Consider the following 14,080-nt stretch of genomic DNA (forward strand, 5'->3'; position numbering starts at 1 on the left):
CTGCCTGGGGTGAGGAGGGCGCTGCTGCCTGGCTGCACCCACACCTTGCCCCAATGTACGGCTTGTGGGCTCAGAGCTCTTTCCCGCATTGCAGGGGGAACAGAGACAAGTAGAAACAAGCCTGCAAAAAAACCAAACTGATTCCTCAAAAGGCAGCAGCAGATCATAAGTTCAAAGCCAACCTAGACTACACAGGAAGACCACATCTCAAAACAGTAAAACTAAGGGCCAGGCTTGGATTACAGACCTGTAATCCCAGCTCAAGAGTTAGAGATTGGAGGACTACAGTTTGAGCCTAAACCAGGCAGAAAATTAGTAAGACTCCATTTTAACAAATGGAGCACAGAAGTTCATGCTCCTGATCTCAGCTACACAAGAGACACAGGTATAAAGACTGAGGTCTAAGGCAAGCCCTGGGTAAAAATACAAGACTATCTTTAAAAACAAAAAAGGATGGGGGCGGCATGGCTGAAGTAGATGAGCACTTGACTAGTAGGTATGAGATCCTGAGTTCAAACATTAGTACTGCCAAAAAGTAAAACAACAAAAAAGATATTCAGTGCTGTAGGAAAGCAATACACATTTATCATGAGATAGACGGTGTGGCATCGTAAAGACGCCTTTCCCGTGCAGCAACAGCTGTGTGGCGCAGTGCGAGTGGCCAGCACCTGGCAGGGCCAGCACCTGGCACAGCTCACCTTTCTGGGAGGCATGCTTCTCCGTCTTTCCCTGGTACTCGAAGCCTACAGCAGACTGAAATCACAAAAAACAAACAAACAAGTTAACACATTTGTTTTAAATGCCTCTAAAAGTATCTTTTGGAGCTGGGAAGGTGGCTCAGTGGTAGAGCGCTTGCCTTGCATGCATAAGGCCCTGGGTTCAATTCCTCAGCACCACATAAAAGCAGAAAAAGCCAGAAGTGGTGCTGTGGCTCAAGTGGTAAAACGCTAAGCCCTGAACTGAAGAGCTCAGGGACAGCACCCAGGCGCAGAGTTCAGGCCCCATGACCGACCAAAAAAAAAAAAAAAAAGCTAAATTTTTGACCCTTGGTTTTCTAAGCCAATTACCAGTCAAAGGAGTGGCAAGTGTGGTGTTGTGACCTTACACACTGTTATCCAAGGACTGGGCTGTACTACCTGGCCATGCTTCCAGGGCACTGGTGCCCTGGTGTCTCCGCAGCCACACATGGCACCCACATACCCTGCCCACCATAGGCACAGTGTGTCCATGTGGCCAGAGGCACAGCTCGAGCTGGGAATTCCCATCACCCCCGCGTTCCAGACACAAATGTGCAGCAACTAGGCCACAAGCCAGGCATGGACAGCCCAGCCAGAGCGCCCAGCATGAAGTATCTGACAGCCAAAGGGGAGAGAAGGTGGAGGCCCCCAGGGCAGAGCGGCTGGATGCCAGGACCAATGCTGGCTCTGATACAGATGTGCAGACCATGCTGCAGACAACAGGGTGGGAGTGGGCCCTGCTGGCCTGCTCTGGTCACAGCTAAGGCCAGCACCTATGAAAGAAGTGCCGCGGGCCACTTGTGCAGCTGACACAACGAGGGCCTCTCCCAGCGGCGGGGCTCGGGGGGCCGGCCTGGGAGGTCTTGTCTGCACTGTGCCCCATCCTGCTGCATGGGGCTCAGAGGAGGACATGGCAGGAGTGTTTGGGGTGTGGGTCCTACAGGCAGCTTGGTCCCCAGGAAATGTTACACACCCCTCCCCCCCAGTCTCATCACTCACCTGATCAACTCTGTCCATCTGGACACCAAACTTGCCTCCAAAACCCCGGACTGAGTCAACCTGCGAGCAGTGCTTGGAAAGTTTGGACTGGTACTCATGGCCAACGGCTGACTGGAACAGAGTGCAAAGGCAAGTGTCACCAACATCACAATGTCACCTGCACACACCCACACAGCAGTGTCACCGACATCCACATCCCTCGATGTCACCCACACCCCTGCACCAGTCAGCCCAAGGCTGGGATGACACATCTGCCTGGCTAACTGCAACAAACGCAACAGCGGTAAAAGCTCAGCTTCAGGACCCTCACACGAACAGCAGCAGGGCGATGCAGGAAGGAGCTGGGCCCTGCCCTGCCTGGCACAGCATTCCTGCACCACCAACGACACCACCAGCCCCCATCAGGGAAGAAGGTGCCAGGACCTACTGATCACACATGAACCAGGGGAAAAACAAGCACCATAGCCAGGATCCAGCACACGTCCCAGCTGGCAAGGCAAACACCAGGCGAGGGGCCGCTCTCCAGCATGGGCCCAGCCCCACAGCCCCCCGCCTTCTCCACAGCACAGGTGTCCAGGTGGCTCCTTTGCATGTGGTGAGGACACATGTGCCTGTGGGGTCACCTGAGCAAGCCTTCTCACTGCACTCACGGGTCCTGGGACAGCCGATCCTACCCCACAGGCCGCCCCTGGCTGTTGGCCTGCCACTGAGAGGACAGCAGGGCCTGGAGCTTGACGATGGTCAGCCCGTGAGTGACACCTGTGTCCCCTCTCCCTAACACTCTTTGTAGCTGTGATGCTGTCCTTCCCAGGCTCATGCTGAGTTCAACGGCAATGACCAGGTCATGAAACACAGCCCCCCAAAACCTGTGGGGCACAAAGACAGCTGCCCTCAGCCTCTGGAGCCTCACCCAAGACAAGCAGGAGAGGGGCACATCACGGGACTCGCCAGCACACTCCTCAAGGAAGGATCTGCAAGAGAACGGTTCTAACAGCACAGCAGGTGCGAAGGCTTTGAGACTGGCCTGCAGTCCTCTGGACTGCTTTCCATCTCCTGCTGGCAGCAGCCAATGTGGGAACAGGCAAGCAGGAAGCCCGCATTATGGACCCCAACCACCTGTATCCTGAAAGAAGGGTGCAGTGTCGCCGAGCAGCCAGGGCCCCATCCGCACCCTGCTCGCCAACAGTGTCATTCTGAAGCTGACACATCCCCAGTTCTTACCAAGGGAACCCAGCCTTTTTGCAGTTTCTAGAGTGGACAAGTTACAAACAGCCAAGCAACTCAGGTTTGGCACTGAGAGACTTCTAACAAAGAGTCTCGCAGCACTACCATGAGCCGGGGGACCTCGCCTGAACTGGCAGGACAGGACAGGTGTCAATGCAACACTGAGCGGCGGTGGCAGTGGTGGCAACAGCAGCGCCCTCAGCATCTCCAGGACAGACAGGGCCTCAGCTGAAAGTTTAGGGACTGGTGAGATCAGCCAACAAGGGGAGCAGGCTGGTACAATCACAGCCATCATATTCCCCAGTGCATAGTTTGCAACCCAGACCAGAGAGCGCCATCCTTTCTGGAACTGCCTTCGGTTCCAGAGAGCATGACATCACATGTGTGGTGTCAGTCACATCAGGAGGGGAGGCGTCTGGTGGGCTTTTAGGTCTATCAGCTCACCTGCTGGTTTCGTTTGTTTTCTATAGGTACTGGGGCTTGAACTCAGGATTTCTCCTGCTCTCCTGTGATTTTTTTGTGATTATGGCTGGTGCTCTAGTACTTGAGCCACACCTCTACTTCTTTTTGGTGGTTATTTGGAGATAAGGAGTCGAGGAATTACCTGCCTGGGCTGGCTTCAAACCAAGATTCTCAGATCCCAGTCTCCTGCATAGCTAGAATTAGAATTACAGGTATGAGTCACCAGTGCCCGGCTTACTCTGGTTGTTGAAAGGCTACTAGACTTCTTATAGAATCCTGATGATTCTTCTCCCCATACTGCATGCTTAACAAGAGGACATCTGGATGGAGGGACACAATGACACTGCCAATGTCGCTCTGTCCTCATCAGACTCCAGCTCTACGAGCTCTCTGGCTGTGGTCAGGGTACCTTAGCCCCCAGTCCACTCTGGCTGTGGTCAGGGTACCTTAGCCCCCAGTCCACTCTGCTTCCTGAACCAGGCACTAATCAGATAGATGCAGCATGCAGCAGGGGGAAGAGGAATGAAGTACCACCTGAACCCCACACCACTTTTGTCCACCTGTCAGAACAATCTCATGTGCCTCGGACACAGAAATTCACCTGGACAACAACACCTGCACAACGTCAAGACCAGCTTTACTGAAGAGACACACACACACCTCTGTCCACACCAACTCCTCTGAAGGGAGACCAGCTGACACTGCTGAGAGAACATCGCTCCCTCTACTAGGGAGAGGTCCTCACCCCTTACCACTGAGTGCCAGGGCTCCCACCTGAAATGCCAGCAGCACAGGAGGCTGCGATCTGAGGATCACAGTGAAGCCAGCCCAGATAGGAAAGTCTGTGAGACACTTCCCTCCAATTAGCCACTAAAGAGCCAGAAGTGACACTGTAGCTCAAATGGTAAAATGCCAGCCTCAACAGCACCCAGGTCTAGGCATGAAAAACAACTTGCTGTATTTAGTCCACAGCTTCTGCTGCCACCTGCAGGGCGATTGCAGGGACTGATCCCAGGGGCTCGCCACAGCTGCTGCCCAGAACACACTGCCCCCAGGCTGGCTAGCACTGAGGCTCCACAGGAGGCAAGGGCTGGGGCTGCTCCCTGAAACCAACAGATGCACATGGGCTGTTGGCCAGGCAGTGGTGGGACTGTTGTGTGCGATGCAAAAGCACAATGACTGGTGACACCTGGCCCTGGGCTGGCCAGGCAGAGGCGAGCAGGCATCTGTGGTCAGGACTCTGCCCTGTTCACAAGGCTCCCATTTGCCCACAAGCCCTGCCTACTCACTGACCCTCCCCAGGCCCCCTGACACTGGAGAAGAGCTGCTGGAAAAGTGAGCAAAGGCTTGTGAGTGGCCCAGTTGGGAGGACACTGGGGACCTCGCCTCGACAAGCCGCCCGCTCGCTCGCTGGCTGGCACTGTGGAGCTAAGGGGTGCCTCCCGACATGGCCGCCCTGCAAGCGCTTACTTTGTCCATCCTGTCCTGCTCCACGCCAAACTTCCCGCCATAGCCGTGCGAGGCTTTTGGTCCTGTTTCCAGCTCCTTCTCCTTGAGGGTCTGGTGTTCCTGGAAGACGTTTTCTCTCAGCTTGTGGATGCTGGAGGCAGACATGGAGACATGAGACACACAAACCGAGCTGCCCAGGACAAAGGAGACCAGGTGACAGACAATCCATGCAGCACAGCTGGCTGTCCTCACGTGATGCTGGCCAACGGCCAGGACACCACCCTCCTCCCCCCCCGCCCCCCCCACCCTCACTACCCGGGCTCTCCTCTATCGCCAGCCACCTTTCCCTGACATGTGTCTGTGGGTCACCTACAACCTCAAGCAGCTCTGCTGAAACCCAAGCTTTACTTCATTTGGTGAAAAGCTGCTCATTTTAGTACCTCTGTGATGAGGGGAAAACCAAGTCAAAAGCCCTGTCCTCAGATCTCCAAAGCCGCTCACCAGTTGAGGACCCTTGGCACTGGACTTTGAGTTAGCCCTTATTATTATTTTTTGTTGGTCATGGGGCTTGGACGCTGTCCCTCAGCTCCTTTTGCTCAAGGTTAACACTCTACCATTTGAGCTACAGCTCCACTTCCAGTTTTCTGGTGGTTAACTGGAGATAAGGTCTGGTGGACTTTCCTGCCCAGACTGGCTTCCACTCAATCCTTAGAAGTCAGCCTCCTGAGTAGCTAGGTTTACAGGTGTCCTTTTTAAAGTTTTGGTAGTTAATTGGTGATCAGTCTCATGAGGGCTGGGACGTAGCTCAGTGGCAAAGCACTTGCCTAGCAAGTACAACATTCTGGCTGTGATCTCCAGTAACAAAAAAAAGAGAAGAAAGAAAAAACAAACAAGAAACTTTCCTGCCAGTACTGGCTTCGAACTGCGATCCTCAGATCTCAGCCTCCAGCATGGCTAGGATTACAGGCATAAACCACTGGTACCTGGCCATGAGTTAATTCTTTTTAGATTCCAAGGATATGATAAAGACTACTGTACACTATCATTGCTGCATTATATTATTGCTGCCCTAATCACCATAACCAAGTTATGGAAACAACCTACATGCCCTGCAATGGACAAATGGGTGAAGAAAATATTTATACATATATATATACACACACACACACATATAAGAACATTTATAAGGCTAGGAGTGTGGCTTAGGGGTAGAGTGCTTGCCAGGTATGCATGAAGCCCTGGGTTCGTATCCTCAGTACCACACACACAGAAAAAGCCAGAAGTGGCACTGTGGCTCAATGGTAGAGTGCCAGCCTTGAGCAAAAGGAGCTCAGGGACAGTGCCCAGGCCCTGAGTTCAAACATTAAAAAAAAAAAACTTATACACACACACATGTATTTTGTATTTACTAATCTATTAGGAAGATTATGTCATTTGCAGAAAACTGTCTAAACCTGGAAAAACTATGTTAAATGAAATGTCAAGCTCAGAGAGACAAAAGGATGTAATTTTTCTCATACATGTAAATTAAATATAAAATAACACATAGCTGGGCACCAGAGGCTCACAGCACTTCAAAGCCAGCCTGGGCAGAAAAGTCCATGAGACTCTTATCGCCAATAAACTACTCAAAAAAGCTGGAAGTGGCGCTGTGGTTCAAGTGGTAGAGTGCTCGCCTTGAGCAAAGAGAAGCTCAGGAACAGCACCAGACCCAGAGTTCAAACCTCAGTTATGGCAAAAAAAAAAAAAAAAGGTCATATGCAAATATACATGACTATATTGACTAAAGTATGGTATATGCAGAAGTCCAATGGTGTAACTCCTTCAAACAAGTAACTTAACCAAATGAATACCAAACGAAATGTGTTGACATGAGGGAGGAGGTCAAGAGAGAGGAAGGCAGACCACTGGAGAGGAAAGGTGGGCACCTACATATATGTCTATAATCCTAGCTACTCAGGAGGCTGAGATCCAAGGATTGTGGTTCAAAATCAGCCCAGGCAGAAATGTCCAGAGATTCTTATCTCCAATAAACTACTCAAAAAAGACAGAAGTGGGGCTGTGGCTCAAGTGGTAGAGCATTAGCCTTGAGCAAAGCAGCTCAGGGATAGTGCCCAGGTCCTGAGATCAAGCCCCAGGACTGGCCAAAAAAAAAACCCAAAAAACAAAAACTTAGACAACTCAGTAAAAGCCACTTTAATTACATTCTAAGCAGCTGTCAACAAGAGACCTTAGAGGAGCACAAAGGCCAGCTCAGCACAGGCCTTTCTGCCCAGTAGACATCTCAGGAGATGGGCATGATGGCACTCACCAGTCACCCCAACTATACAGAAGGTATAGGCAAAAAGATTACAATCTGAGACCCTATCTGAAAAATAAGCCAGTGCTTCATGCCTATAATTCCTGCTATTCAGGAGGCTAAGACCTAAAGAATCATGGTTCAAAGCTAGCATGGACAGAAATGTAACTGATATTCCATCTTCAATTAACCAACAAAAGCAGGACCGGGGCTGGGAAGGTGTCTCAGTGGTAGAATGCTTGCCTTGCATGCATGAGGCCCTGGGTTCGATTCCTTAGCACCACATAAGCAAAAAAAGCTGGAAGTGGTGCTGTGGCTCAAGTGGTAGGGCGCTGGCCTTGAGCTGAAGAGCTGAGGGACAGCGCCCAGGCCCAGAGTTCAGGCCCCACAACCAGCCCAAAAAAAAGCAGGACCGGAGGCATGACTCAAGTGATAAAGCACCAGCTATAAGCAAGTAAACCTTACAAATGCAAGGACCTGAGTTCAAGCCCCAGTATCACCAAAAATAGTAAGTAAATAACTAATAAACCAAGCAAGCCAGCAAGCAAGTGAAAAGGGATGGAAGCAGAGGCACAGAAGGCCTGCCTAATCAGCACAAGACACTGAGCTCCAACTCCAGAACCACCAAGAATCTAATCATCTCAAGCCACATCAGGCCTGGAAAGCACCTGGTGCCCTGAAGCAGACAACACCCTAACATCCGAGAAGCACCACAGATACTGGGAACTTGCCCCCCTCCCCCCGGTCCTGGAGAATCTGACCCATCTAAAGACCAGGTGCACACTCCCATTCGACTCCCTAATGCATCCTGGAGACACAGGAACTGGAACTGGAGGGGCTGAGCAGAGGTGTGGAGACATGGCCAACAACCCAAGGCTGCCCCTGACTCCTGGCTTTCCTCACTCCAGATCCCCTCCATCCCAGCCCTGAGCTGCAAAGCCGGAGGGCTGGCATTTATACAGTGCCATGGACATGCTCACTCCATTCCCCTGGTCTATCTCAGGCTCTTCAGGATGGCTGCAATGCAGTTCACATCACCCGACTATTAAATCTGCAGTGCACCACAGCACCGTGTTCTCAGGCCTCTTCTGGGGAGTGTGGGTGAGGCAGAGGAACCAATGTGAGTCTACAAGCGACCACGCACACTCTGCCTCCTGGCAGGACAGGCAAGAAAACTGCATGCTGTGCATCCCTGCATGCTGCGCGCTGTACAGGCCCGCACACTTGGCAAAGGTCTTTCCACCTGCACTTCCTGACCAGAAAGCAAGTGGCACACACTGCTGGCTGTTGATAGGATCAAGTCCTCCCATTTCAGACTCTCCCATAGCCTCCAACTTGGCTCACCATCCAACTATCAGAGACTGTAAACAGGGGCTTCTGGTCTGTTCCTGGAAGGGCCTCACCCTTTAGAAACTTCCAGTTCTAAGAGAAGAGCTTTTTACGAACTGTTCCTTGATGCAAAGCTCAGCATGTGCAAGCAGAGTCAACACATAGAAAATTGCAAAGGGAAATGTCATGTGACGTGTGTGCACACACATAATGAACACAGGCGTCAACGAATGTGTCCCGCCCCACGTCCACCTCCTGAAGCAGCAGTCAGCACGCGCTATCCGCGCAGAGGCTCTTACTTGATGTGCTCCTGGTGCCCAGACCCCTGCACAGTTTTGGCACCCCATCTTTGCTCCTTTTCGCTCACATCATTCTGCAAAGAAAAACAAGCAGTAGCTCTCATACCCCACATGTGTGAACCAGCAAACACCCCAACCCAACAAAAGCCCAGGAGAACACTTAGAGAGGAAGAAAGGAAAGCCCGGCAGACTGCCTCCTACCACAAAATCAGGGTCAGTCTCCCAGTCATCGGCTCCCCCGTCGTCCTGGGTGATGGACACAGCGTGGCCTGCCGACGCTTTCCACATCTGCAAGAGCAGCACTGAGGTTAGAGAGGGCTCCCAAGGCCAGGGCAGGAGAGACACGGTCCCATCACTGCGCCTGCACCAGAACGACAGATACAGGGTCAGAGGCTAACCCTCACCAGTCTCGCACTGTTACAGTCAGCACAGAAATACTCTGGCTTCACTTCTACTCTGCTAAAGCTTAGGTTGAGACTGTTTCTAAGCAGAAAAACAGGTGCATTGGGGCTGTGCTGAGGGCAAATTTCACACTGCATTTATCACGAGCTTAGAGAGCACTTATTTTGACTTCAAGCAGTTAGTGACTGTCCTAATTTAAACTACAATTTAGTAACTGTTTCAAGCACCAAGTGGTGCTTGCTCTACCATCTACTCTGACAATCCACAGCAGGAAGGCCCAGTCTCCCTGTCCCAGCGGCCCTGGAAGCAGAAGTCACAGGTGTTATCTGCTAGACAGACAGTGACGCAGCTCAAGACACCAACAAGGCCCTGCCTTCTGTCACCTCAGGTACAGGAGCTCTGCAGGGAGTGTATAGATTCACTCCCCATGAGACAGACTCTCCCTTAGGCCAGGAAGTAATGGATGAGAAGTTAAATCAACCAAAGCTACAGCCAGGGCTTATACCAGGGGGAGCCCAATTCCCTCTCAGTAACCCACGGGGGTGCAGGCCTTGAATCCCACAGGACAAAAGCTCTTGGCTGGCTTGAAAACCAACGTCTCTACTCTTCCCTCAGCTCTGCTAGGTCTCAAGTCCACACCCAAGATGCCATTGCGGGTTGGGGCAAGGGAAGGGTCAGAGTGAAGATTTGTGCCACCAGGTGGAGCAGGACATAAAACAGCCATCTTGAACTTTATCTAGAGACCCCTATCATGGCAACAGCTTTCCATACAGGACCTGCTCCTGACAAGATGATAAAGGGCGGATGAACACACCAAGAGGCCAGACTAGACCCCCGTCACCTGAGTGGACACAAAGGGAAAAGCTGAGGGCTGGGCCCTGGCTCCAGGTGTGGACAGTCAGGAGCTGCCTTCCATTTCACACACCAGGCAAACACCACCGAGGAGGGCGGCGGGCTCAGGGCAGGCCAGACTGCCTCACACAGGTGAGGGGATGGTGGGAGGGAGGGAGGGACGGCCAGTGCTTCCAGCCGGTGAGGGCTCCACGCCTGATGCCTCACCACCCACGGGAGACCGCAAGCTCTTAGTTCTAGCGCTGTCTGCAACTTCTTTTGTTTCCTTTTTCTTTTTTTTTTTTAGGGGGGGCGGGGGACACAGCTAGGGGATTGACAGTACTGATGTTTGAACTCTGGGCTCGAGATTGCTAGGCAAGCCCTAGACCACCTGAACCATGCCTCCAGTCCTTTTGCTTTTTGCTGGTTTTTCAGGGAGAGTCTGGTGCTAATACTTCTGGCCAGAGTCTGCAAGCTGGAATCTTTCTACCTCTGCCTCCTGAGTTGCTGGGGTTACAGGCATTGCCACCATACATGACCTGATTTTAGTTATTGTTGTTTTTCCTGCCGGTCCTGGGGCTTGAACTCCAGGCCTGGACTCTGTCCCTGAGCTTTTTACTCGAGGCTAGAAGCACTCTACCACTTAAGCCACAGCGCCACTTCTGGCTTTTTCTGAGTAGTTTATTGGAGAGAAGAGTCTCACAGACTTTTCTCCTCAAGGTTGGCTTTGAACTGTGATCCTCAGATCTCAGCCTCCTGAGTAGCTAGAATTAGAGGCGTGAGCCACCAGCGCACCCGGCTCTGCTTTTAGTTTATAACCATGGAATTTCTTTTCAGAACATTTCTCTCTCAACATTCCAACACAAAGAACACCCCTTGCCTCCTGTGTACTTGAGGGAGTTCTCCCTTAGCCCAAGAGGAGAATGCTGGGCATTCACAGTCCACACACCTTTCTTTCTTGCTGTCCAGTGGCAGAGGTGGCTCACAATGGGCTTGAAACCTGGTACTGCAGTGAGGAGCGTCTGGGCATGGGGAGCACTGTTCTGCAGAGACAAGGAGGAAGCTCACAAGGGTGTCCCTCTGTGCTTATGTGTGTAGATCTTCTCAAGTGAACCTCAGAAACCCCCCAGAGGTAACAAGGCTTCAAAAGCACTCTGAACAGAAAGCAGGAGGACTGTATTCTACTAAAGAAAATGCTCAGGGCTGGCAAGGTGGCTCAGTGGTAGAGCGCTTGCCTTGCATGCCTGAGGCCCTGGGTTCGATTCCTCAGCACCACATAAGCAAAAAGAAAAAAGCTGGAAGTGGCGCTGTGGCTCAAGTGGTAGAGCGCTAGCCTTGAGCTGAGGAGCTGAGGGACAGTGCCCAGACCCAGAGTTCAGGCGCCACGACCGGACCCAAAAACAAACAAACAAAAAAAAAAACAAAATAAAATGCTCAACGCAGCAGCTAAAGAAGGGAGCTCCAAGGTCTTCCAAGTACATGTTGTCTCTCCTCGGTGCCTCAACTGTCCACCCAGGGCTCCTGTGCTACAATCCTGATGGTTCCAACCTAAGACACTGGTAAAGATAATAAAATTCTACTACTATTTTTTTAAATCAGTAATAAAATCTCCAGACTGGGTTACACTGCAAGATACTGTCTCAAAAAAAAAAAAAACCGATATGGAAATAAAATAATAAAAAGAACTCAGCACGGTGAGCCAGTGGCTCATGCCTGTGGCTACTGAAGAGGCTGAGATGGGAGGATCACAATTCAAAGCCAGCCCAGGCAGAAAAGTCTGTGAGACTCTCATCTCCAATTAACCACCAAAAAGACAAAAAGCCAGAAGTAAAGCTGTGGCTCAAATGGTAGAGGGCTAGCCTTGAGTGAAAAAGCTCAGGGACAGCACCCAGGCCAAGTTCAAGCTCTAAGCCTGACACCAAAAACAACAACATAAAAAAACTGTGCTTCAAAAGACACCATCAACAAAGCATAAAGAACCAGGCACACAGTAGTACATGCCTGTAGCCTTAGCACTCAGGAGGATGGAGTAGAATTGCTTGAACCCAAGAGTTTCAGCATGGCCTGGGAAACAGAGACTCACCTCAAAAAAGGGTTTGGGAGTGCAGTGGGCTGAATTCAATAGTAAAGCACATGGGCCGTATGGTCAAGGCTCTGGACTCCATCTCCAGCACAGAGAGGGGGTGAGTGCAAGGCAAGGTCAAGGGAGTGTGGAGGACCAGCGCGTCAGACACTGACACACACAGCTGACGGGAACCCAGCGTGGAAGATGGGTTAACCACAGGCACCACACGGCCCAGCAACCCCACCTACAGCTACTCACAAGAGCAAAGAGAGCCAAAGTCCACACAAAACCCTGCACGTGGATGCTCAGAGCAGCAGAATGGAACAGCCTAGAAGAGGAAATGGGGCCAACACCCGCAAATGGAGCTATGTTACAGATGCACAGTGGAGTAGTAGTCAGTCATAAAAAGGAGTAAATGATACGCACTGCACCGTGAATGAACCCTGAAGACATGACTCAAAGACCACGGGCTACAGCCTCATTCTTATGAAATGTCCGGAACTGTGCACAAAGTCTATCAGTGGCTATCCAGCACCGGGGCGCCAGGGAGAAGTCGTGGCTGAAAGGTACAGGCTTCTTCCTTCTTTAAGAGATGAACTCTCACTGTGGCTGGGACTACTCTGTGCCCCTATTGTTCCTTCCAGAGGTGATAAAACTGTCCCAAAGATGACAAGTGGGGATGGCTGCCCTCTCTGAAAATACCCAAAAGCATGGAATAGTACACTTAGTTTTGGGGTTTTGTTTTTTGAGGCAGTCTTGTGCTACGTAGCCCTGACTAGTCTTGTTTTTTTTTTTTAAGTGAACAATACGATTATTTCATCTTTTTATAATCTTCAAGTAGTTGTCTAAAAGGGTTTCAGTTGAACACCGGCCTTGTTTTCAAGACCTCCAGAGTGCTTAACTGCACCCTCTAAGTGGGCAAATCGCATGGTATGTGAATTATATTGCAATAAAGTTGTTACAAAACACAGTGTTGAACAGATAATGCATCCACCCAGGAGGAATGCAGCCTCCCTTCCTTTCCAGCGTCCCCACAGGCCGAGTGCACTGAGCCAGTGGTCCATGCTGCCGTGTATGAAGCAAACATCTCCGCCCCCTCACAGAACGTATTACTGGTCTGGTGGATGCACAGCCCAGAGCCAGCTTCCCAGACACCTGTCTACCACCGTACAGAAGAAAGCCAGAGAGCACCAACAGCAGTGAAGCAGCCCAGGCAGCCTCACAAGCCTCTCCTAACACCCCAGGATGTCCACAGTGCACCCGGACCCCGAGGCCAGGCCCACAGAGGGCTTCCTTGCCCCGTGACACTGAAGGGCAAGCTGGTGGGCACATACCTTCCCTGCTGTCAGCTGGCCTGTATGAAGAACCCTACACACAGCTGGGGTGCTGGCGATGCCCAAGTTCCACTCTGCACCTCCTGAGGGCACAGACAGGTGACTCACCATTGTGCTCAACGTATTCTGTATGTGTCTGTCTGCCTGGGCTAGAGCTTACACCAAGGACCTTATACGATCACTTGGCTTCTTCCTCTCAAGGCTGGCACTCTACAACTTGAGCCACAGCTCCATTTTCCGGCTTTTGGTTTATTAACTGGACATGAGTCTTGTGGACTTTTCTGTCTGGGCTGGCTTTGAACCGTGATCCTCAGGTCTTGGCCTCCTGAGTAGCTAGGATTACAGGCGTGAGCCACCAGGCCCTGGCCTGTGCTCACAATCCTAAGTCTGGCGAAGGCCCATCCATCACGGAGCCTCCATTAAAAACTCACGTTAGCCCAGCACTGGGGGCTCATGCCTCTTAATTCTAGCTACTCCAGAGAATGAGATCTAAGGATAATAGTTCAAAGCCAGCCCGGACAGGAAAGTCCGTGAGGTTCTTACCGCCAGCTAAACCGCCCAGAAACCGGAAGCAGAGTGTGGCTCAGGCGGTAGAGGGCCGGCTGTGAACGAAGACGCTCCGTGGGGGGGACGGCGGCCGGGCCCCGAGT

General features: G+C 51.6%; 1 protein-coding gene across 2 annotated transcripts in view; it reads right to left on the reverse strand.

Moving 5' to 3' along the window:
* The window catches only part of Cttn (cortactin), a 30,055-nt gene extending 15,997 nt beyond the window's left edge, over window positions 1-14,058 (reverse strand). For both annotated transcript variants that reach the window (XM_013021145.1, XM_013021143.1), the window contains exons 1-7: window positions 13,974-14,058; window positions 10,981-11,074; window positions 9,000-9,086; window positions 8,799-8,872; window positions 4,893-5,022; window positions 1,737-1,847; window positions 699-753 (exon numbers count right to left, since the gene is read on the reverse strand). In XM_013021145.1, coding sequence (XP_012876599.1) covers window positions 699-753; window positions 1,737-1,847; window positions 4,893-5,022; window positions 8,799-8,872; window positions 9,000-9,086 — 457 coding nt within the window. In that variant the 5' untranslated portion in view covers window positions 10,981-11,074; window positions 13,974-14,058. The remainder of the gene's footprint in view (window positions 1-698; window positions 754-1,736; window positions 1,848-4,892; window positions 5,023-8,798; window positions 8,873-8,999; window positions 9,087-10,980; window positions 11,075-13,973) is intronic.
* Window positions 14,059-14,080: the final 22 nt, after the last annotated feature.

This window comes from Dipodomys ordii, unplaced genomic scaffold, assembly GCF_000151885.1.
Source record: "Dipodomys ordii isolate 6190 unplaced genomic scaffold, Dord_2.0 Scaffold54, whole genome shotgun sequence".
Taxonomy (NCBI): Eukaryota; Metazoa; Chordata; class Mammalia; order Rodentia; family Heteromyidae; genus Dipodomys; species Dipodomys ordii.